The sequence below is a fragment of the Crocuta crocuta genome, unplaced genomic scaffold, assembly GCF_008692635.1.
Source record: "Crocuta crocuta isolate KB4526 unplaced genomic scaffold, BGI_CrCroc_1.0 scaffold18, whole genome shotgun sequence".
Lineage (NCBI taxonomy): Eukaryota > Metazoa > Chordata > Mammalia > Carnivora > Hyaenidae > Crocuta > Crocuta crocuta.
Window position 1 is genome coordinate 233,336 of NW_027532589.1, and position 25,019 is coordinate 258,354.

General features: G+C 34.9%; 1 protein-coding gene across 1 annotated transcript in view; it reads left to right on the forward strand.

Annotated features, from left to right (window-relative positions):
• ACTR3 (actin related protein 3) overlaps nt 1–25,019 on the forward strand; it is a 66,839-nt gene that overhangs the window by 1,802 nt on the left and 40,018 nt on the right. Inside the window, exon 2 of the mRNA XM_077779635.1 lies at nt 23,482–23,537. Coding sequence (XP_077635761.1) covers nt 23,482–23,537 — 56 coding nt within the window. The remainder of the gene's footprint in view (nt 1–23,481; nt 23,538–25,019) is intronic.

Sequence of the window (25,019 nt, forward strand, 5' to 3'; positions counted from 1 at the left end):
AAAAATACTGCTACATAATTAAAATTTTTATGCTTTAGAAATTATGGGGCTGTTAACAGAATTAGTGTAGATAATTAATAACTACCATGGTTAACATCTTAAGTCGGATGTTACCTTTTCTCACTCTATTTTTCCCCTTTTGAAATACAGTTCTGGTTATTTTTGAGCAAGTATATTAGGTATTTCATTGAGGTTGACTGTCCTTAAGTGACTTCCTTCTGATAGGGCAACCCTGAATTTAAAACACATGCTGAGTGACCAGGAGGTGCAGGAGGGGTTCACTCTATCCTAGGGGTTATTTTTATTTTAAAATTTCATTATTACATTTTTTATTACATTATTACATTTTACTTTATTACATTAGTTTTACCTCACAAGGTGAGGTAGTTAGCTGGACAGTCATGATTTAAATGGAACTGATTAGGATTCCCATTCCCTCTCACCTTTCTTACCCTCTGTCAGAGCTCCACTTATTTTGGTCTTCGGAATGGTTTTTGGTCTTCGGTGTTGCTGGTCTTCTGTGTTGCCTGTTAATACCACTCTAGCAACGTCACACCTTCGGCTTTATTAGCAGAGAGAGGATAGCTCATTGAGATGGGGCCTGTGATAAGCCTATCTTAGTAAGTAAGGCCTTAATAGGGAGTTTTATGTCCAGAATACTGTGGTCCCCAGATGCAGATTGTGCACCTATAATTTGTGTGTTCCTTTGTGCTTTAGAGAATGCATTCATCTGTTTAGTCTATAATTACAATTACCGACTTAACGTAAGTGAAAAGTTATAACCTGAATCTGGTTGCTCATTCCATTTCATTATGTAAGTTAGGAAAAAGATGACTGAAAAGGTGGCCATCTAGAAACTTGATATTCTCAGATAAGAAAAGCTGAGTTAGGAAACATAAAGCTTAATACCCCAGACTTAAAATTAGAGATCCTCTGGCAAAGATCCTTTATCTCAACATAAGATAAAGAATCACCTAAGCTCAGATCATAAAAGAAAATAACTCCTTTTGAAAATAATTTAGAAATAATACTTTCATATTGATATTATATCTACGCTTTTTTTTTTTTTGTCTGCACTGGTATAGTACTGTAGAATAAAATTTGGGTAGAGATTTTCATTGATAGAGCTGGCTGCCCAATATTACAGTTACAAAACTCAAACCTGCTACCTGTGATGAGGGAAACATTTATTTTTTCAATGTTTAGTTTTGATAGAGCAGGAAAAGGGGAGGTGCACAGAGAGAGGGGGGCAGGATGTGAAGCAGGCTCAGCACAGACAGCAGAGAGCTGGATGCAGGTCTCAAACTCAGGAACTGTGAGATCATGACCTGAGCTGAAGTCGGATTGTCAACTGGCTGAGACACCTAGGTGCCCTTAGGGAAACATAATAACATTGTAATACATGCAAAGTTAAGAGGATCCTAAATTATCTTTTGCGTGTTTTTATTCATTTCTTGAACATTCAAGCCAAATGAAGGAACTCCTTATGTACTTTTCTATGCTATAGCTTGATTACACAACTTTGCATTGTGATATTTCCTTTTCCTCTTTATGTCTTTTTTCCCTGATAAATACTTTGTTGGTAAATTATCTCCATTATGATAGCAGGAGTTAATATAGCCTTGGGATCTAGATATATTCAGGTTTAGGATGAATTCAGGAATTCCCATAATTGACTTAAGCTCCCTAGAAATTTTAATATAAGTGCAAATATTTTGTTGGAGTCAATGGATAGGGAGCTTATATAATTCATACTGTGGTTATGTTGTAGCAGTTCGTACAGGTAGGGTGATTTTCTTGTAGAGCCAATGGGCAAGAGCTGAGTGGGTGGGGAAAAACATAAGTAGGGAGTTGATGTTTCATATGTGAATTCTGTACATAATATTTAATAATTAACTTCTCCAGCCATCTCTAAGGACAGAAATATTGCCAGTATCTTGTTACCAGAAAACCTTGAAATTCTTATTCCTTCATGGGTCATGTTTTACCTGCTGTTTGAAGTATAACAGACAGGTTCCTGTTGAGAAGCTGGATTCTTACTTAGACTTACCTACAATCTTTCTTCTTTCTCTTCCTGCCAATCTCTTTTCCTGCATGCAAATTTTGTGTTGAAATATGAACTTTGGGTTGTATACATTGTATGTAATGAACCTTCCAGCCTAATTGTAAAATGCTTTCAGAAATTTAGTTTTAAGCACAGGATGGAAAGCTTCCCTTGTGGGGGGTCTGCTGGCCAGGGTTTTATTTACTTTAGTTTTGTGATGGCTGTTTTTAAGCTCATTTTACAAGTCAGAAGGCAGATTAGACAAATTTAAATTACTTTTCTAATGGCATGTAGTGAGCAGGTGGTAAGAGTTGCTATTTTGACTTCAGCTTTTCTGTATTGAATCCCTGTGTTCTTTCTGTTACACTGTGGGGACTCCTGAGCCCCTTATCAGAACTATGCACATTGCTTTATTTTTATAAGTAAGGATAATTCTATTCTTCTTTAAAATATGATTGTAAATCATTTGATTTAATGAATTAGAGAAACCATTCTTGTGCAGATCTTTCTGATCATATATATTAGATACATGAATTCCTAACTTATTTTCTTGTCACTTTGCTTAAATTTAACTTCTGGAAAAAATTTACTTTTTAGGTTTTGTTTATCAGGAAATACTAATAGCCAATATTTTTGAAGAATTGCCTATCAGGCCTAGTGCTAAATACTTTTTATCTCATTTACTTTTCACATTAGTATGAGAATTATCTCTATTTTATAGACAGAAAAATTTAGGGTTTAGTGAAATTAATCTACTTACCCAAGTTGTTATAGCAAATAAGTGTGGGAGATCCCCTATACTATATGATACGTTTCTTGCCTAGAGGATGAGCCTTTGGCAGTTTTCAGTTGTTTTGCTATTTTTTGGACAGAATTCATTTTTGATGTTGTAAAGGCAGAAAGTTATGTTAGTGACTTAAGGCTCACTCTTACAGGTAGAAAAAGTGGTATGCCAAATCAAAGCTAACTATGTACTTGACAGCAGGTTACACACCCTTGGAATTATAACGAAAATGTATAATACAATCTGCTCTCGAGATTCTTAATGAGACGAGAGCTAAAAATTATTTTAAAAAGTCAGAATGGTAAAAGACCACTTAATCAAATATTACGATCTTTACTTTTCTGACAGTATTAGCCCTTTCATAGTTTTTAAAGAAAGAGATTATTGTGGTCAGGAAGGGTCCAAGAAGTATTAGTGAAGGTAGGATACGCACTCTCCTTTTAAGGATTTGAATATGCACAGTGTAAGGAAAAGCTTATGCAGCAGAAGGGAGAGTAGTCGCTGCTGCTTGTGTTTAGCCCATTTAGCATATGTTGTACCACTCCTTTCCCTTATGAACTGAGGACCATGTAATAATATAATGAAATCTGTTTTTGTCAGGTGAAAAGGAACTAACATTTATTGAGCACTTAATTTACCAGGTGTTTTATTTTATGTCAGGAAAGCTTTGATTCAAAATATTTTTACTTGGTATGGAGTAAAAATCCCTTATGAGAGGAGTCAAGTGTTGTAAATAGGGCTTTTAAGGTATTTGCGGAATGGAATGCAGTTGGATCAGATGTAGAGGAGGTGTTTGGGATGAAGTTATGGGACTTGACACATAGAATATGAACTTACATCTTTGTTGAATGAATGAGCAAATGAAAGGCTGAACAAGAATTAGGTGTATGGTTTTAAAAAAACTGCCCTAGTGACTCAGAATCTCAAGGGTTAGGCCTAGGAATATTCATTTAAGTGGTCTGTCTAGATGATTTTTAACCAGCCCTCCCAGCACTAGCTTTGCACAAGTTCTGAAATAGGGTGTTGGCAGAAGGAACAGAGCAGAAGAGATACATTTGGGGAAGGTTGCTTCTTTTTTACTTGTACTTCTCTTCTTCAGTTATATTTTGTATTATTTATGGTTAGCAAGGGCTTTGTAGTCATAGCCGTTTTTGAGTTCAAGTTTTTCTAGCTGTATGACTTTGTGGACTTCAAACTCTGCACATCATATTTTCCCCATGTGTAATCTGGAGATCATAGTAACTACTGTATGGATGGTTTTTTTCTGTGTGTTGTTTTTTGAGATAATGCATGAAAGTGATTAGGCACAGTGCTTAACACATATTAATAACTTGATACATTGTAATCATTACAGTTATCAGCTACTATTTTTATTGAAGTTTTTAAGGAAAGGAACACAGTGTCTTATGCATATTTTTTCCCCCTGCAGTGCTTGGCTTAACACCATTCTTTGCCCAGTGGAAATGTTTTTGCTGATTTGAGAGATGGAGGTATAGCTAAGGCTTGGCATTTGCTTGTGGTGGATTGTAAATAGTCATCAATGACGATGTCAAGTTTTTGAGTTTGATTGGGACAATAAGGGAGTTGGTTTTTAGAAGCTGAGTGAGATTGTTATTTGAATTTGTTATTGAATTTAGGTAATGATCATAATTGGAAACACTTTAACTTCTTCAGTTAAAACTATAGTAACTTCAGGAATGAAGGTGGAGATGTGGCAGTCGTCATTACAATTTATAAATTGAAGCTAATGAAATGATAAAGAGAAACAAAGATTGAATATTAATGTTCCTTCTTTTAGAAATCGTGGATATGTAATCTGGCTTCTTGAACTTTACAGTACGAATGAGTGAGCTGTGGGGCTCCTGGGTGGCACAGTTGGGTAAGCGCCTGACTCTGGCTCAGGTCATGATCTCAGTGGTCCATGGGTTTGAGCCCCTCCGTCGGGTTCTGTGCTGACAGCTCAGAGCCTGGAGCCTGCTTCAGATTCTGTGTCTCCCTTCCTTTTTGCCTCTCCCCCCACTCGCTCTCTGTCTCGCTGTCTCTCAAAATAAAATAAAGACATTAAAAAAAATGACTGAGCCGTTGTGGCTTAAAGTGAAGTCAGCCATGCTGACAGCCAGTCATCTGTTTCCTCTCACTTTTTCAGAGGAGGAATCCTTAGGAGGAGATTTTAGCTCACCACATGGCTAAATTTCCTTCCTTGTCCAGGGTGCTCCCTCTCTAAAAAGTGAAAACAGATAAGTGATTGGAATAGGGGCAGAAGTGTGGAATGGTTAAAATGTACCTTCAAGTAATGTTTTCTGAATCAAAATCCCCCTATAAGAAAAGCATTTGAATTGCTCATCTGTAATTCTGTTGGAACTTGTAGGCTCTTTAATGACATTACTGATCTGTAATAGCCACTGGCTTAAAGAGGTAAGAGCAAGGCAGTTAAGTAATAATAACACTCCATTAACATGATTTATAGCTTCTTATAAATTCATGTATTATTAAATGACAGTGCAAGATAAGGTGATGCTATTGGATTAATCTGTTAAATTTGGTTCTTCAAAATAGGTTAGTGACAAATATTATTTTGTTTATTGGTGGTTTTATATCTTTATATGGACTTTTATATCATACAATATATAAATGAGATACTTCCATAATTGATTAATATCAGAACAAAAAGATAAATAATATCTTAATTTTTCTGGGGCGCCTGGGTGGCTCAGTCATTTGAGCGTCCGACTTCGGCTCAGGTCATGATCTCATGGTTCATGGGTTCGAGCCCTGTGTCAGGCTCTGTGATGACAGCTCAGAGCCTGGAGCCTGTCTTCAGATTCTGTGTCTCCCTCTTTCTCTGACCCTCCCCTGCTCGCTCGCTCGCTCTCTCTCTCAAAAATAAATAAAACATTAAAAAAAATCTTAATTTTTCCAAAGGACCATTTTGTGGAATTTTTACTAATTTTCTTTCAGGATTAAAAAAAAAAAACTTTCCAAACTGTTGACTTATTTATTAATTTATTTTTTTAAATGTTTATCTCTTTGAGAGAGGGAGACACAGAATCCAAAGCAGGCTCCAGGCTTCTAGCTGCCAGGCTACAGCCCAAGGCGACGCTGGAACTCAGTAACCTAGAGATCCTGACCTGAGTCAAAGATGGACACTTAACCGACTGAGCCACCCAGGTGCCCCAAAGCTGTTGACTTTTAAACTCAAGTCATTCTTACATGCTCCTTATAACCAGTAACGGAACAGCCTTGAATTTGTGGGGTCTGAAAATTTTTTCTTTCTGACTTCTCTCTACCCCTAACACATACCTCACAAGAGTATTTTTTTTCATCCATTCTGATGTTGAACATTACATCTTTAAATATTCTCTTAAGTTTTCTTGCCCAGAGTGAAAATGCAGTTCTCATCGGAAGGGTGTTGAAGACGTTTACAGTTGCAGTATTTAATGTGAATGAGGGGTTACGACAAGGAATTGAAAGTCTTAAAATGGGGAATTAGGGTGCAAAATGCCTTACAAGTTTAAAGTTAGTTTTGGAACTGTGTAAAAATATATACACAATTTTTAGTATCAGTCTATGATAAAACTCAGTTGTTTGTTTACTTAAAGTCCTAGAATTTAGTAAATTAAATATGGTGCATTTTTTCTTTGCTATAAGCATTTTTAAGTTACTTTGAGACCACAAAAATAGCATTTAATGTGTATTTGTGAAATTTACATGAATTAAGGGAAGTGCCTAATGACTTACATAGAATTATGGAGCTGAAAAAAAAGACTTTGAGAAATAATTTAACCCATTCTATTTATAAGTGAAACAGAGATCCAGAGTTGAGAAATCTCAGGAGTGTTCCTGGCTATCAGTTGATAGCATTGTTGAGTTGTCTTAAATTTTCTTAGGAGTTCATATTCATGAATTATATTAGTTGAAGTTTCTTATTACTAGTTGAAATGGCACAAAATATGTTAGAGTGGTTTTGCTTGAGGCATGGTACAGTGCATGAAATCTTCAGGGTTTTTTGGTGATACAAATATATACTGGATGGCACAAATGCAAAACTAATTTTGTTTTCCATCATAACATTTTAAACCAAGTTCAGAAACTATTATTTTGAAGTTAATGCTTTTTTAAGGAATTAAGCTTTTTTATTGTTTCAGACATTTAAATCTTAAATTTATTTTTATTTTTGGATTTCAGTTATTTAAAGACATTGCGTGGGATGTGTCCAAGTCAGCCTTTCAAAACCCTTTAAGAGTTAGGTTTTTAAAAAATTTTTTTATGTTTTATTTATTTTTGAGAGAGAGAGACAGCATGAGCAGGAGAGGGACAGAAAGAGAGGGAGACAGAGAATCCAAAGACAGGCTTCAGGCTCTGAGCTAGCTATCAGCACAGAGCCCAATGCAGGGCTTAAACCCACAAACCCCGAGATCATGACCTGAGATGAAGCCGTACGCCTAACCGACCGAGCCACCCAGATGCCCCAGGAGTTAGTTTTTGAGATAATTATTTATAACCTTTTCAGAAGCCCTATGAGGTATAGGTACTATGATATAATTACTATTTTAAGATGAGGAAATTGAGATATCAAGAACTTACTTAAGTAACCTGCTCAGGTAAATGGTGGCTATAGTTAAATAGTAGAACTAGAGTCTGAGCCCTCAGGCAGTCTGACTCCAGAGCTCAATGCCCTCAGTTGGGATACATTCTGTAAGAGTGGTTAAATTGTTAATCGAGTTTTTGAAGAGTATTCAAATTTAAATATACATAAAAATTCTTTTTTAGAATTGCTGATTTTTAGTACAAATATGAGATATATAGGGTAGTCTTAGTGACCAGTTCATTGATTTGATTAACCTGAAACACAAGCAAGTTAATTGACATAGAATTATGTATTAACTTTGAATATTGCAAGAACAGGGATTATATCAAACATGATAAAACTGACAGTTGCTGGTTCACTCAGGACAACTCAATCAAGGAAATGATGTTTAATTACATATAACTTCAGAATGAAGGTATATTTCTGAAGTTGCCATTTGAAAGTGAATAATTAATGCATTACAAAAGTCATCTCATTAATAACTGCATAAAACACAGAAATGAAATAGTTGAATGTAAGAGTAAGAACTTAAGAGTATAGAATTATAAGAAGTTTTTTTTATTAGACTCAAAAGACTTAATGTTTGATATTTGAGTTGGAATTTAGTGAAAATATAGATTAAGAGAAACATGGGTTACCAGAAAGTAGTTTTTTCCCCTTAAAATATAATTTATTTTTAAGTGTTTATTTTTGAGAGAGTGTGTGCGAGGGAGGGGTAGCGAGAGAGGGTGACAGGATCTGAAGTGGGCTCTGTGCTGACAGCAGAGAGCCTAATGTGGGGCTTGAACTCAAGAAAACGTAAGATGATGACCTGAGCGGAAGTCAGACACCTAACTGAGCCACCCAGGCGCCCTGTCTAAGATAGAATTTAGAGATTGTTATTTCAAGTATACAGTGAATTTTGATCCATTTTATCTGAAAAGTACAGTTTTAGTAGAAGCTTGTGTTTCCTATTTGTAAGTATTCATTTAAAATTTTTGCTTCTTACTAATTAAAAAAGGTAGAGGTGACAGAGCTAAGGAAAGAGACCTTTTAAGGCTTTTTTTCTTCGTTAATTTGTTCTTTGTATAATAGACTAGTTGAGAATTTTATTGCTTCTAAAATGTATTTCAATGGGGCCTGCCTTATTTCACGTTGCCTTCCTGTCAGGAAAGTTCTTTCGAAAGCAAAACAAGGGGTGCCTGGACGGCTCAGTTGGTTACTCAGGATCTCAGAAGTCAGGGGTCTTGGGATTCTCACTCTCCTTCTCTTCCTTTCCCTACTTACTTACTTTCTGTCTCTCTGTCTCTCTCAAAATAAGCATTTTTAATAAAAAACGCAACAAAACTTTGGTTTTAAAAAACAGTGAAATAGGATTTAAATGGATAAGACTCCATGAGAAGTAGAAATGAGAGAAATGTAACTTGTGGAAATCTTGGATGCAAACAACAAAATAACTAGCTCATATAAGGCAAAACATGACTTATTGAAAGGATATGGTGTACACCACAAAATTGATGGGAAGGCTGGAGAACTGGGCTCAGAAAAGCAGAGGAAAGGCAAGGCAAAGTAGTGAGAGTCAGCTGTCAAAGTCATGCTGCATGAAGTCTGCAAGATGCTGCAACTAGATAAATACTAGCAATATGAATTCTAAAACATCTCTGGGATGGTCAGCGTTCCTACCTAAGCTCAGATTGGTTAGACATAGGTCATGTCATGTGTACTATCTGATAGGAGTAGAATGGGTCCTTCCCCCTATAAAGGGATGTGAAGGTTTGTGCCCTACAAAGATTTAATCCTTGGTGAGTTCATCAGAATGGGAGTGGGGATTTGATGCTGGCAGAAAAAGGGACTGTCTGCTGTCAGTAGAAAGGTGAGGATAGGGAGGTATGTTGCCCATTTTTCTTTATGTTGCCGTAAATTCCTTATTTAATTTTGATAACTGCTTGATCCTTTACTACTTAGCAGTTTAAATTAACACATTCTTTTCCAAAAGTGCAAAAGCTCGGTGAAGTTTCACAGAGTGTTCAATCTAAATGTATGAAAGAGCAGGTGTTTTTTTTTTTTTTTTTTTTTTTGAAGGGAATAATTAATGATGGTGTGAATAATATGGGATTTTTCATCAGAACAGAGGTATAACAGTCTAGTTATTTGGGAGTATGGAGTATTTGGAAAGTAGGACCTGCTTGATAAATGCAGTGATATGACAGGTTATTTCTTTAAGCTTAAAATTTTTTTAAAATAATAAACCAGAATAATAATTGAGAGAATTTGAGCTGTACTTTTTTCCTCAGAAGGTTATATATATATGTAAATATATATACATACATATACATACATACATACATATATATTTATAAACAAAACTAGGAAATAGGAAGTAGCTTTTGCATCTATTTTGTTTATGGTTGGGAAAAGATTTTTTTTTTTTAGTAGCTGTAGTAAAGATCTGCAAATGCATACTTTTGAGCAATACTTTTGTTGTGAGGAGTATAAAGATGATTAGGAAATGGTGCCTGCCTTTAGGAAGCTTACATGTACATACTTATAACAACATGATAAATGTTTTGGCAGGTACAAATGAAACTTTTTGGAAACAAAGGTGAAAGAAAATTTTCTTTTTCCAGAGAAGATGAAAACAGGTTTCCTGGAAGAAATGTTAACTAAAGCCTTTAAGGATGAATAAAGTATTAATAGGCAGAAATAAGACTAGTATACCAGGTGAGAGAACTGTGGAAGGAAACAAAGTGAGGTGAGAAAAGTATAGGTTGAATTTGGATATGTTAGGTTTGATATGGTACAAGGCAATAGTGATGTTTACTGTGGTATAGAGATATGGTACAGGAAAGTAGTGAAAGTGTCTGATGTATGATAGGTGCTCAGTAAGTGCTTTTTGAGTTGAATTAAAAAGATACGTTGAACTGAATTATGGAGGTCTGAATGTCCTTGAATTCTGCACTACTTTGGTATTTGTGTTGTAGCTAGTACGAAGCCATAATCTATCATAAACCAAGTTTATGAGAGTAGGAAGCACATTTGATGATTTCATTATGGTGATTTATGACGATAAAAATAATAGCCAACAGTTAGATAGTGTATACTGTGTGCCAGGCACTGTTCTAATTGCTTCACAAATATTAATTCATTTGATACCTAATCTTCTGAGGTAGGTACTCTTACTCTTTTACAGATGAAACTGACACAGAGTGTAAATTACTTGCCAAAGATCACATAGCTAGCATACTGTACTATACTCTTAGTTCTTTCTCTGGTTTTACTTTGGAAGTAACCACTCATGTTGAAAAGGAGACAGTACAAAAGACATTAACTTTGAAGGCTGATGGATACTTAATTTTGTATTAGCTTTTGTATCTCTTTGAAGTGGTTTCTTCTGTGAGCTGCCGTTTCCCCATATGTAAACAGATCCATTTTGCATGCTTTTGATGATTCAGGATGATATAAAGAACATAGCAAAATAATTGACATATAGTAACAACTGCAGCTATAGTTAAACTTATTATAAAAATAATCAAGTACTTATATAAGTAATCAACTTATACAAGTGATCAACTACTTTCTTCACTGTTGGAATTCTCACTTCTGTTCTATGGTGTATCCGGAAAGCTGTAGCATGATTTTATTCTTTAAAAGACTTATAGTTTAGTTCCAGAGATAAAACTAATGTATGTGAAATAATTAAAGATGGCATATTGGTATTTAATTGGGGACATTATTAAAGGCTGTAGTATTTGGAGGATGATTTATGAAGGAGCTGAACTTTCTCAAATTCTTGGAAAAGCAAAGTAGGATACGATAGATGTAAGGGAAGAAAAACCTTGTTAATGTAAGCTAAATTGGAAGCTTTATGATGGTAGGATGTCTTTTTTGTTCACTCTCCAAGTTATTGCCTTGTACATAGTATTTAATATTGCTCAGTAATATTTCATTGATGAAGAGAAGTCAGGAGTTTCAAAATATTTGAGGGAGGGATCAATTAGATTGCTGTAGCTGGAGTTGACTCCATTTGGAGCTGTGTGACACAAAGTAGTTAATTTTATTCATTTATATCCTGCCTCATTTCAGAACATTTTTAAATGGAAAACAGTGGGTTGGAATTGGTTTGATTGGCAATAGATTATGTAGATCATCCAAAAGTTTGGGAAAACTTGCTAAGTCTTTGGAAAAGTATTTGCAGGCACGGTAGAGGAGTTAAAGGAGGCTTATGGATACGGGAAAATGATCTGGGGGAGGAAGAGTGTACTAAATACGTAGTTAGTGCCATCTACAGTTATCTTCTTTAATCCTCATGACAGCCTTGTGAATTCAGTTTTACTCCTTACACATTAGGAATAAAGTCTATGATCATAAGATAGATAGTAAATGGTACAACAAGCATTTCACTCATAACTTTTTGATTCTAAGGTACATATTCTTTCTTCCCTACTAGTGAAAAAGAGTTAGATTTTAAGTTTTAAATCTAAAAGGATTGGGAGAATGTTGTTTCTCTTGACACAGAGAAGTCCGTTTTCTTCCACAAAGTCTATCAGTCTTTTTGTGTTGTGCTAAACATTGACTTTAATGAGCAGAACACTGGAGGACATTGCAAATGTTTTTAAAATAATTTCTAACTGTCTTTATAGCCAATATTCCCAGTTAATTAGCCACTGCATTCTCTTCTCTTCTCTTCTCTTCTCTTCTCTTCTCTTCTCTTCTCTTCATTTTGAGAGAGAACAAAAGCACATACCTGAGGGGCAGGGAGAGAGAGAATCCCTAGCAGGCTCCCATCTGTCAGTACAGAGCCCAGTGCAAGGTTAGAACTCAGAGACTTTGAGATCACGACCTGAGCTGAAACCAAGAGTCAGACGTTTAACTGACTGAGCCACCCAGGCTCCCTATGACTGCATTCTTGTTGTAAAAGTTCTTAACACTAGACGTACAAAGAAAACGATAGCTAAGCTCAGAATTGAGGTATTAAAGAAGTTAAGCATTGGGATTCATTTGTAGACCTCCATTTTCACTTATAATTTGATAATTATGCTTAATATAGACTTTGTTTTTATGATATGATGAAGTAAGCTGTTCATATTGAGGTAGACTTCTTCCAACTTTAAATTAGTAGTTGTCAATACAAAGAAATTTTGGGAAATGTGGGTTACACTAGATCATTAAGGGTTCTTTGCATCCTAAAGTTTGGGGGGGGTTCTTATATTCATTTAGTTACACGGTTTAAGATTATTGAAACATGAAAGTTAATATTCTGTCTAGTGCCATTTCTCTCTTACATAGGCTGTAGATACATATACTATATTTAGCATAATAACTTCAATACATTTTTTTTTTTGGAATGATGTTTTTGTTGTAGCTTTCTATTCCAGTTCATATTTGAACTGTGGTGTTTTTTTTGTTGTTGTTTTTTAAGATTTTTGCTCTCATTAGTGGTTCAGTTATCAGTAACATATTGGAATCTTCAAATAACTTTTTGCTGTAAGATGATTTTCAAAACAAAAAGAAATATGAACCATGTGTTAAGTAAAAGTACTCTTTGTCAGCTACATGCTTTTAATAAGTAAAATTTGAATTTGCAGAATTAAAAATAACTTTTTTATTTTTGAGAGAGAGAGAGCGTGTACACAAGTTGTGGAGGGGTAGAGAGGGAGGGACAGAGGATCTGAAGCCAGCTCTGTGCTGACAGCAGAGAGCTGGATGCAGGGTTTGAACTCATGAACTGTGAGATCATGACCTGAGCTGAAGTTGGGTGCTCAACTGACTGAGGCGACCCCAGAATTAAAAATAATATCCAACGTAAGGGGTGCTAATGTTTTGCCTTACAGACATAACTGGTTTTATTATTTGAAGATATTCTTTCTTTAAATGAATTTTTTCTTTTAGAAAAGTATAATGAATAATATAGCAGATAGTCTTATTTATCACTATTATTGCCTGCTAAAACATTTTATCATGTTTTATTTCTTTTTAAGAGAGCACATTACTGATGACTATTCCCATTCCACTTTTCCCTGCTCCAGAGGCAGTTAGGACCATGATAAACCAACCATTTCTTACATAAAACTCATTTGCTTTTTGCCTTTCATTTCTCCCAGTGCAGGTAATCCCTTTCTTCTAAGTTTATTATATTTCCATTACTACTTTTCTAGTCACCAAACCTTTGATAACTTCAAAGATGCTTTTGAATTTTCTACTGTATTCCCTTCTCTAAGCCATTTCCAATTTCTTACTCCTCCTTGCTTACCAAAATCAGCATCAGAGATTTTTTTTCATTGCTGTATATAGCTCAGGAAGTTTCTGTAAATCTGACCTGCTTCCTTGGGCCACAAAGGAAAATTTTGGTTTAGTTTTCCAAAATACTGTATTGTGCTTATAAGTTTCATAAACATTAGGTAGGATAGCTTTGCCTTTTTCATTTTATGTTCTCTTTTTAAAAAACATTTAGAAAATGACACTTTCTTTAGAAATATAGGAAAGTATAAAGAAGTAGATTCATAATTTCTCTTCCCACAGAAGCCAGTGACATGTAATTAACATATGTCCATGTCCATGCGTGAATTATTTCCAGGATTGTGAATGTTTTACTCTTGGGATGGCACTTGGGTAGCTAGGGATAGGCATGGTAGGGAAACTTGCATTAGGACTTTTCCAGTGTTACTATTTATTAAAATTTTTTCATGGGCTAATATCAGTTCAGAAGGTCTTTTAATTAAAAAAGTAATGTGACACTGTTATGTCTTAAACGTGTATGGTTAGATCATTTAAGACATAACGTGTAAATTTAGAAAACAAAATTCTCCTTTTTCTCCTCCTGCTACCTGGAGACAATGACAGTTTTTTTTTTTTTTTTAATGTTTATTTTTGAGAGAGCGAGAGAGAGAAAGAAAGAGAGAGAATGAGTGGGAGAGAGAGAATGAGTGGGAGAGGGGCAGAGAGACAGACAGACACAGAATCTGAAGCAGGCTCCAGGCTCTCAGCTCTCCACACAGAGCCTGATGTGGGGCTCAAACTCAGGAACCATGAGATCATGACCTTCATCCAGCTGAAGTTGGATGCTCAACTGACTGAGCCACCCAGATGCCTCACAATTTTCTGTTTTTTTTTTTTTTTTTTTTTGTAGACTTCCAGAAGAAAAAAATGTATGCATTCTGTAATAGAATTTTTCTTGATGTGTAATTTTATTTCTATTCTGCATTTAAATGTAAATTTCTGTTTACAATTGACATCAAAAAAAAGAACATTCACAAAATGTAATTTTCCTTTTTAGAAATGAGATTAAAAAATGACTAGGTTTGAAAGTTTTTTAAAGGTATTTCAAGGTAACAAAATGTACTTAATATTAAAAGTACACATATATGAACACACATACTTATACACCATTTATTAAAGAATAGCAATTTGGAAGGCATTAGGACTCTACTAATTTTGCTTAGGAATAGTACTATGAAAATCACATGTGTCCAGAAGGAATGATGGAAATGGAAGATTTGGAAAGGGCCTATAAGGAATCAAAGGATTGGGGTAAAATAAAACAAAAACGGTGGAAAGAGAGATGAGCATTTATGTTATGTTAGTGCTCGGATTTGTGTGTTCTGTTCCTAACTATAATTATTAAAAGCTTTATAAGAATAATTCTATTTTAGATAAAAAATGTGTTTTGTAGGGGTTGATGATCATACAAGTGAAGTGAGTATTTGGATGAGTCTGGGGTGGTATGCAGGCATCAGACCGCATAGCATGTTGAGTAGTCTTCAGACCAGTGAAATTAATTGAGATGTTTTGAAAAAGCAGTGGCTTGATTTTTCTGCTGTTAAACCAAGCTTGGATTGTTGGGCTAAGCCTCACTTAGTTAATGATATATACCCTCTTTGCATATTGTTCTATTTGTTTTGTTAAAGATTTTGCTCATCTGTATTGATGATGGATATTGGCCGGACATTTTCTTTATTTGAAATATCTTTATCTGATTTTGGCATTAGAATTATGCTCTCCTCATGAAAAGGTTTCGGGTAAGCTTTTTCCTCTTTCTTGAAAGGGCTTATGTAAAATTATTGTTACTTCTTTTCTTCTTTAAATGAGTGATAGAATTTACCAGTGAAACTAAGGTCTGGAGTTTGCTTTTTGGGAAGGTTACTGATACTTTCTTTAATAGCTTTGGGGTTATTCAAATAGATTTTTTGTTTCATCTTGTATTGATTTTGGTAAATTTTATCTTTGAAGGAATTTGTCCCTTACATCTTAATGTGATAGCTGTGGTTGTTTATAGTAGTCTCTTTTTTATCATTTTTTTGTCTATATGATCTGTAGTGTTAATCAGCTTTCCATTCCTTATGTTGGCAATTTCTGTACTATTCTCAATCAGCCTATCTTTTCATAGTGCCATCTTTTTCTTGTTCATTTTTTCTTTCTTATATCTTAACCTGATTTCTGCTCTTCTGTTTACCATTTATTTCTATATAGTTTGAGTTTACTTTGCTTTCCTTTTTCTAGCTTTTTAAAAAAATATTTATTTTTATTTTTGAGAGGGAGAGAGACAAGAGTGTGAGCAGGGCAAGGACAGAGAGAGGGAGACAGAATCACAAACAGGCTCCAGGCTCTGAGCTATCAGCAGAGTTCTGTCATGAACTGGGAGAACACATCCTGGGCTGAAGTTTGACAGGACTAAGCCACCCAGACATCCCTCCTTTTTACAACTTTTTAAGGTGGAATCTTAGGTCACTGATTTTAGACCTTTTTATTTTTTCCAGTGTAAGCACTTAAAGTAGAAATTTTCCCTTAAACATTGCTTTAGGTACATCCCACACATTTTGATGTTTTTTATTTTTACTACTAATCAACTTTAGGTAATTTCCCTTACAGTTTTTCTTTGATTCATGGATTATATTACAAGTGTGTTTAATTTCCACATGTTTGGGTTTTATATAGATATCTTATTGCTGTCAGATTCAATTTAATTCTTTTTTTTAGACAGAGAATATTGTATTTATGATTTTAATCTTTTACATTAATTGAGATTTGTTTTCTATGGCTTAGCATCTGGTCTGGGTCAGGGATTGGCACACTTCTTCTATAAAAGACCAAATAGTAAATATTTTAGGCTTTGTGGGCCACATATGGTCTTTGTTTTAGGCTTTGGGGGCCAGGCATGGTCCCTGCTGTTGCTTTCCTCTCCTCCCTTTTTGCTTCCCTTCCCTTCCTCCTCCCAAAATGTAAAAAAAATAAAATAAATTAAAAATTTAAATAGAAAAACAATTTTAAAGTCAGTAGTGATACCAAAGCAGCAACAGGCTGAATTTTGTTTTGGAGCCATAGTTTGCCCATCCATGATCCAAATGAATGCATCATGTATACTTAGAATTCATATTCTGCACTTCTTGAGTATGTTCTGTAAATATCAGTTAGACCAAAATGGTTATTAACATTGATCCTCTATGCCTTTACCGAGTTTTTGGTGTGTATGTGTGTGAGATTTTATCCATTACTGAGGGGTGACAAAATTTCCTGCTGTAAGAGTTGAATTACTTCAGCATTTAATTATGACACATTTCAAGTATGTTGAAACTGTTAATAGGCACATACACATTTAAGACTGTTAGAGGGCTTGATGAATCTACCCTTGTATTATTATAAAATTACTCTCATATTACTCTTTTTTTTAAGATTTTTTTAAAAATTTATTTTTGAGAGTGAGTGAATGGGGGAGGGAGGGGGGGAGAGAAAGAGAGAGAGAGAGAGGGAGGGAGGGAGGGAAAGAGGGAGAGGAAGAGGAAGACGGTGGGAGGGAGATGAAGAATCCCAAGCAGGCTCTGTGTCATCAGTGCAGAGTCCAACCTGGGGCTCTAAGTCACAAACGTGAGATCATGACCTGAGCCAAAATCAAGAGTTTGACGCTTAACTGACTGAGCCACACAAGCACCCCTCATATTACTCTTAAAGAACATTTTTATCTGATATGACAATAGTCACTCCACCCTTCTTACACTTGATTTCTGCTTTCCATCCATCTTTTTTCATTCTGTCTTTATAAAGTACACATTATGCAGACAACATTTAGTTGGGGCTTGCTTTTTTATTTTTTAAAATTTTTTAATCTATCCTTTTTAATTAGAGAGTTTTGTCTGTTAAGTTTAATGTAATAATGTATATGGTTGGATTTAGCTATACCGTTTTGTTTGTTTATTTAAAAAAATTTCGTGCCTTAGGGCGCCTGGGTGGCTCAGTTGGTTAAGCGTACCACTTCGGCTCAGGTCATGATCTCATGGGTTTGTGGGTTCGAGCCCCACATAGGGCTCTGTGCTGACAGCTCAGAGCCTGGAGCCTGCTTTGGATTCTGTATCTCCCTTTCTCTCTGACCCTCTCCTGCTCATGCTGGCTGGCTCGTTCTCTCTCTCTCTTTCTCTCTCTCTCTCTCTCAGAAATAAATAAAACATTAAAAAAATTTGTGCCTATTTGTTGTGCTTTCATCTTTTCTGCCTTCTTTTGAATTATTTGAATGTTTGGAATTCCATACCTCTTTGCATTTTTTTTAGCAATGGCTTTAGGGATTACAATATACGTCTTTAAGAAAACTCACTACTCACTGTTTCTCTAGAGTTAATTAAAACTCCATGTAAGGAGTAGAGATCTTGCATCTCAGGAGGTCTGTTAACTCTTGCCTGCTGCTCCGCTTTCCTTCACTGTCCTTTTATGCTCTAGTTGTCATAGGTATTACATCTGTGTACTGTATAACCCCAAAGATAATCAGATTTTACTTTAGCTGTGTGTCCAAAAACTAAGTATAAAAAATAGTCTTTTACATTTACCTGTTTATCATTTCTGATGTTCTTTTATTAAAAAAACTTTTTAAATATTTATTTTTATGGGGGAGAGCGAAACAGAGCAGAGTGGGGGAGGGGCAGAGAGCGAGGGAGACACAGAATCTGAAGCAGGCTCCAGACTCTGAGCTGTCAGCACAGAGCCTGACGCGGGGCTCAAACTCATGAATCATGAGATCATGATCTGAGGTGAAGTCAGAAACTTAACCAACTGAGCCACCCAGGTGTCCCTCTTTGATCCATTTTGAGTTAAATTTTGTATACGGTGTAAGGTAAATGTCTAACTTCATTCATTTACATGTAAATATCCACTTTCCCCAGCACCGTTTGTTGACAAGACCATCCTTTCGCCAGTTGAATGGTTATGGCACCCTTGTCAAAAAATATTTGACCAGGGGCGCCTGGGTGGCTCAGTTGGTTGAGTATCCGACTTCGGTTCAGGTCACAATCTCACTGTTTATGAGTTCAAGCCCCACATCAGGCTCTGTGCTGACAGCTCAGAGCCTGGAGCCTGCTTTGGATTCTGTGTCTTCCTCTCTCTCTGCCCCTCCGCTCATGCTCTGTCTCTCTCTGTCTCTCAAAAAAAAAACCTGAATAAAAATAAAAAAAAAATATTTGACCATATATGGAACTTACTTCTGAGTTCTCTTCTATTCCATTAGTCTATATGTCTGTGTCTATATGCCAGTGCCTCATTGTTTTGGTTACTTTAGCTTTGTAGTAAACTTTGAAATCAGGAAGTGTGAGATCTCCAACTTTGTTCTTTTCCAAGGTTGTTCATGGTCCCTTGAGATTCCTTATGAATTTAGGATAGAGTTTCTTCTATTTCTTCAAAAAAAAATTCTTGGGATTTTGATAAGGATTGAGTGAATCTGTCAATTGATTTGAATAAATACCTTACAAATATAAAGACTTGTCCCAAGTATTAAGTGATGTTATCCAAATGACTAATTTAAGAAAAAGCCAAACTGTTTCATCCTGTGTTTAAAGCCTAATGGGTGGAAATGTTAGCAAAGTGCCTACTAGCTGTCTGAAGGAAGAGTTTCTGTTTGAAGGCAACTTAGATTTTGATTTGTGTGTATGAATGCTTCTTTGTAGATTTATTGTATAATCTGGTTAAGTATTGTGTTCCTGAGTTGTTTAATTATATAGAAGACTTTTTTGAACACCCAAAAGCACTTAATAGAAAATTGCAAGCCCTTTGGAAAAAAAAGTATACTATAGACAGAATCTATGAATTTAAAACAAAATTTCATTTTGGAAGAGTGAGGTTAAAAATGATTCACTGTGATCTTTGGTCACTATTTTAATACTAAAGAACATTGGTTTAACAAGGAGAGGAACATGTATGCATGGCTTGAGAAAGTCTTAATATGAAAAAGTTTGATTTGAAATCTCTTTGCTTTATTACACAAAATTTGAATTTTGCATGTGTCAGTGAAAGCAAAGAACTTTTAGTTTAAATACAGTGAACACGTCTTTAAATTATAATTTAGAGAGTTCAAGTTAACAAATGCCATTAATTATGAGGAAAGAGTTTCTTTTAGTCAGAAAAAGTGAGGAAAACTTTTCTGTCATTTACTTGTATAGTTTTTTCTCTCTGATGACTATCGAGAATTTTGAGAGATCATCATAAAAATGTCTTAATCAAGTTAGCCATTTCAAGTGTAAAACCTGATAAATTAGGTTAATGGAGGCTACTTTATATTTGAAAAGCTTTAATTTGAAACTTATAAACAAATTTAGCACCTAATATCTTTACTAATGATTTTTATTCTTTCTCATATATTTATATTAAGAAAGTTTAAATGAAGGTTAAAAACAAATCTCCTATAGGTATACCCAAATCCTCTCCAGTTCATTCCAGTTTACTCTTTATTTAAAATTATTAAAATTTATTTAAAAATTACCATATTTTGTGTGCATTGATACATACTGTTATAGCTCATCCTTTCAGACTCAGCTGAACAGTTCCTCCAGGTCTTCCTAGACTCCCTCTCCTCTCTCCTCCTCTCCCTATTTAAATGCTTCTCTGCTCATGTAAGAACATTAAAATGTCTTTTTTAGTGTGCCTGGGTGGCTCAGTGGATTAAACTTGTAGCTCTTGATTTCAGCTCAGGTTGTGATCTCTAGTTTGAGTTTGAGCCCAGCATGGAGTTTGCTTGGGATTCTCTCTCTCCCTCTCTTTCTTCTCCAACCTTGCTTGTGTGCTCTCTCTCAAAGTAAAAAAACTTTAAAAAAGGAACTTACGGATTTTGAGTATAACTTTTAAAGTTTGCTAATAGTAGGAGAGTGGTTTTAAAGAGTCATACTCTTGTTTTTTTATCTAGTGCTTTGCTCTCTCTCCAGTAGAGAAAATGTGACTTCAACCTAACTCAGTAACTTTTCTAGATTTTAGGGTAAGACTTTTTCAATACTTTTAGATTGTATTCTTTGTCACAAACATTTTTCTCCAAGCCACAAGCCAAATTAATTTTTAGAGGCTAAGCACCTTTTAAGGCTAAGTAAATTGAAAGATTTCCCTTTATATTTCTTAAAAATTGGTGAAAATTGAGATGCTTTTTGACGCTATTTGAATATTTGAGATACTTGAGAAACTTAAGTATCTTTGAGATACTATTTAATTTTAAATCTAGGGCAGTAGAACATTGGTAAATATATTTGGCTATTCTCCTCCAAAAATTTAGAAAATTATTTGGCTATGGTGTTGTAAGTATAGTAGAAATGATTAAGTGTTATGGTATATCCATCTAGCTAATATGCTAGAGAGTTATTTTTGTGTTTGGGGGAAGAGCACATTTGTTTTGATTATGTATTGACTATTTTGTGTTATGTTGATTAGATTCTTCTTTTAGTGTTTGTTCTGAAACTAATTTATTGCTGAGTATGCTCAATTCAGAGATTGATTTTTGACTATGGATGGAGTATTGATTAATCTGGTGAACATGATAAATAGAAGTTTTCTTAAGGGAGTTTCTACTGTCATATGGTTTCTACTTCAAATATCTTAATACTTTATTTGGGAGATGGTATTTACACACAGGAAAATAACAGTATAGGCTTGTAGAGTGAGTGATTGTTGCAGTTAAGTTTATTGAAGGAAAGGATGACTGATAATTAAAATGATCAGGAAGGACTTCATGAAGGAGTCCTAAGTTGTGGTGACAGCTTTCTGAGAGGGGTACCTTGTAAACACAGATAGCATGTGATGGGGAAACTGCAAGTCATTGTGGAGGAAAATGAGTAACAAGTGCAGTGTGTTTTGATTTGGGCTCAGGGAAGCAAATGGTGGGAGACACTTAAAACGTTTAATTGGGGTTTATTGTGAAGTTCCTTAATATTCAGCTGAAGGAATCAGAATCATATAGGTTTTGTTTTTGTTTTTTTATCTGTAAGGGACTTTTGGAATTACTTACTAGAATGAATCATTTTATAGAAATGAGAACAAGTTTGTACTTTAATCTTGTAAGCAATAGAGCCTCATGTGAAGATATTTGAGTTAGGCAGTGATTTTTACAGAGATTATTCTTTGTAGGGGTAATAGAATTAGAAGTAAGACATTGTCCTATTAGGGTATTACTTATATGACTTGAACTGCTTTGGTGACTAATGGTTAAAAAAAAAAACCAACAAGTGGAGTGATTAGAGGAAGGAATAACTAGATATTAATCTTACACTAAGTGTTAGATAGTAAACTTTCAGGATGTTGTGGCTCACACAGTTTTAGACTGTCATGTTTTCTAAGTCTTTATTGTAATAAAACATAAGTCAGTTCTATTTGTCCACTGTGGGGGCAAAGTATACTATTGGAATGTTAGAAAAGTTTTCCTTTAGGGGCAATGATACTTAACTTGCAGTCTGCAGGATGGGTGAGAGTTTTGCACTCGCATTCAGCATTGACAAGAGCATCTCCTGTAGTTGGAACAGTGTTAATAGTTGCTCCGTGGCATGAAATGAGTTGGTCTGGCCAGAAAGTGTAAGCAGTTTTATGGCTCGGGAGCCCGGTGTAGTGTGTCAGCACTGTTAGGAAAGGTGACCGGGAGCCAAATACGAAAGGAGCTCTTTTGTATGCGTTGCAAAGAAGTTTCGTTTGTTTACTTTTTAAATGCGGACAGTGGGCAGTCTTGGAAGAGGTTTTCCTCTCAGAGCGTTATCACATTTGGAAGAGTTTATGTTTTCTCCTTACATTTAATGAGTTAGCCTATTTGGCAGTCTTAGTTCGTGAACTTAGTTTTGAACAAGTTCTCCCTAAAAGAGCTTTTTTCCACCTTCTTATATTAGAAAAAAAAAGTTCTGCAGATATTATTAGAATTCAAGAATCTCACAACAATTTACCTGCCTACTATTTACCAGTGAGCTTGAATATGGAGTAATGTAAAATGTTGTTACTTGGTCTTTAAAAGCCTGCTCATAGTTAATAGGCTTTCATACTTAGCCAGGTATCTCCTATGTAGCCCACAACACGCAGCTTTTCAAAGCAAAAGTTTTAGTTCCTAATCGTCATTATTGTCATTATTTTGTCATAAGAATATAGACTGAATCCACTGTGGCAAGGCATTTAAAAATTATAGTTATTTTGAAGAGTAGTGTATTCAAATGGTATGAAAAAATATGCAATAAAAAAATCTCCTCACTCCATCACCTACCCAGTTCCCTTTCCTGGAGACAGCCAAAATTATTGATGTCTTTATATTCTTCCAGAGATACTGTATGTCTGTACAATCAAGTATATTGTATATGTTCTTACCCCCTCTCCCTTTATACAAATACTGCATAGCCTGTATGAAACATTGTTCTGTACCTTGTTTTTTATTGATTTAACAGTACATTTTGGAGGTTGTTCCATATCAGTCTAAGAAGCTATCCATCCAGAGCTTCTTTGATCTCTTTTTCAGTAGCTGCATAGTATAACAGGATGAGGTTAGCATATTTAACTAGTTTCTCATTTCATGTTTATTTAGGTTATTTTCAGACTCTTGCTGTTGTAAGCAAGTTTGTAGCAAGTGGCCTTGACATATGTTATTTCACATTTGTATGAGTATTCCTGCAGGACCAGTTTCTAGAAGTGGAATTGCTTGTTAAAAGCTGTGGTGTTTATAATATTGGTATAACTTTGGAAAGTAGGGATATTTACATGCATTAAAGCTATGGGATTTTTAAGTTTACCCACAGTGGAGTCTCACTTCATAACCAATGGAAATCTGAGAAATAAATTCATAATTGCTAAACTAGTGAAATGCTTAAAATTTTCTTTTTTATTTTGCAGGTATACCAAACTAGGATATGCTGGAAACACAGAACCACAATTTATCATCCCTTCTTGTAAGTATTCTTTTAAGCCAAGAATAAGCTGTTTTAAAGATTTTTTTCTTAATAGTTAAAGTAAAAGGTAGTTATTTCTGGCACTGTGTAAGATTTAGTTCTTTAAAAATACGATTTGCTAAGTGTGACCTCATTTGCACACCTCTCACCATTCATTTTAGATGTTTAGTTCTTCATTTGCCAAATCTACCAAATGTCTCTTTTTAAAGACAAAAATGAATGAACTGAAAATCTCACAGCTTTCTGCTTTGAGGTATTTCCGTTAACAGTTTGTGGTTATAACTGTTCAATAGTGCATCCTCCATCGCACACCTGTGAAGACTGCTCTGTGATGTGTGGACGTGACCTGTGTTTATTGACATGGGAGACCACGTTTCAAAATAAGGATAGTCTCTCTTATTTAGAAATGTTGACTTGAGCTATTTTCTCATTTTTTTTAAACCATACTTACATTGTTTTTGTTCTGTCCTATGTTAACTTCATTTCAGCCTGACTATCAACTTTTAGTAGATTGTCTTTCAGTAGTTTTTAAAAAGTACTCTCACACTTGGTTTGTTAACGCTCTTAGTTGCTAGCATGGATTATGCATCGGGCTTTTGATGGATATACTTTTGTACTTTTGACTTTCAGACATACAAAGTACCTTTTGTACTTTATATGGTAATACCCCTGAGCTACTTGTCCTGCTGCCAAATCGGAACTTTAACATATCAGGTGAAAAGTCTTTTGAACCATTGCTTGGTGGTGCTAACTTCTGGAGTGCCACTAGCCTTATAAAATAGTATTTAGGCAGCTGTTTGAATATTTTTGTGTAGTATATTCTTATTTATGAAAATAAGGAAATGGGAAAATAAACATGCAGGAGAGTAGGGAAAACAGCTTAAATTTCAGATCAGTGAAGTTGAGAACATGGTAGAAATTGTCAAAAATGCAGATCTTTAGTTTCCATTGGGCACTCAATGGACATAAATAGGTCAGTGGTTTTGTAATTAATATGGCAAGGACAGAATTCATACTTTACAAAGTATGAGAAATACATTGTTAAAATTGTATTTAAGAGGAGAGGTTTTATATTTGTGTGTATACATATATACACATACATATACATACATATATGTTTATTTTATTTTTTTATTCAAACCTGTTTGAGTTTGTACTTTTGATATACTTCTGGTATACTTAGCTATGAATTAAATGTAAGAAGTTAGGCTTACTACTAAGAGGTACAAATTTCCAATTATAAAATAAGTAAGTCATGGAAATGAAAACTACAGCATAAGGAATATAGACCATAATATTGTAAGTAGTGTTGTATGGTGACAGATGGTCACCACTTAGCCTGGTGAGCACTGAGTAATGTGGAGAGTTGCTGAATGAGTATGTTATATGCCTGAAACTAGTAAACATTTTATGTTAATTATACTTCAGTTAAAGAGTAAAACAAGAATTTGGGCTACTACTTAAATGTAGTTTAATACATAC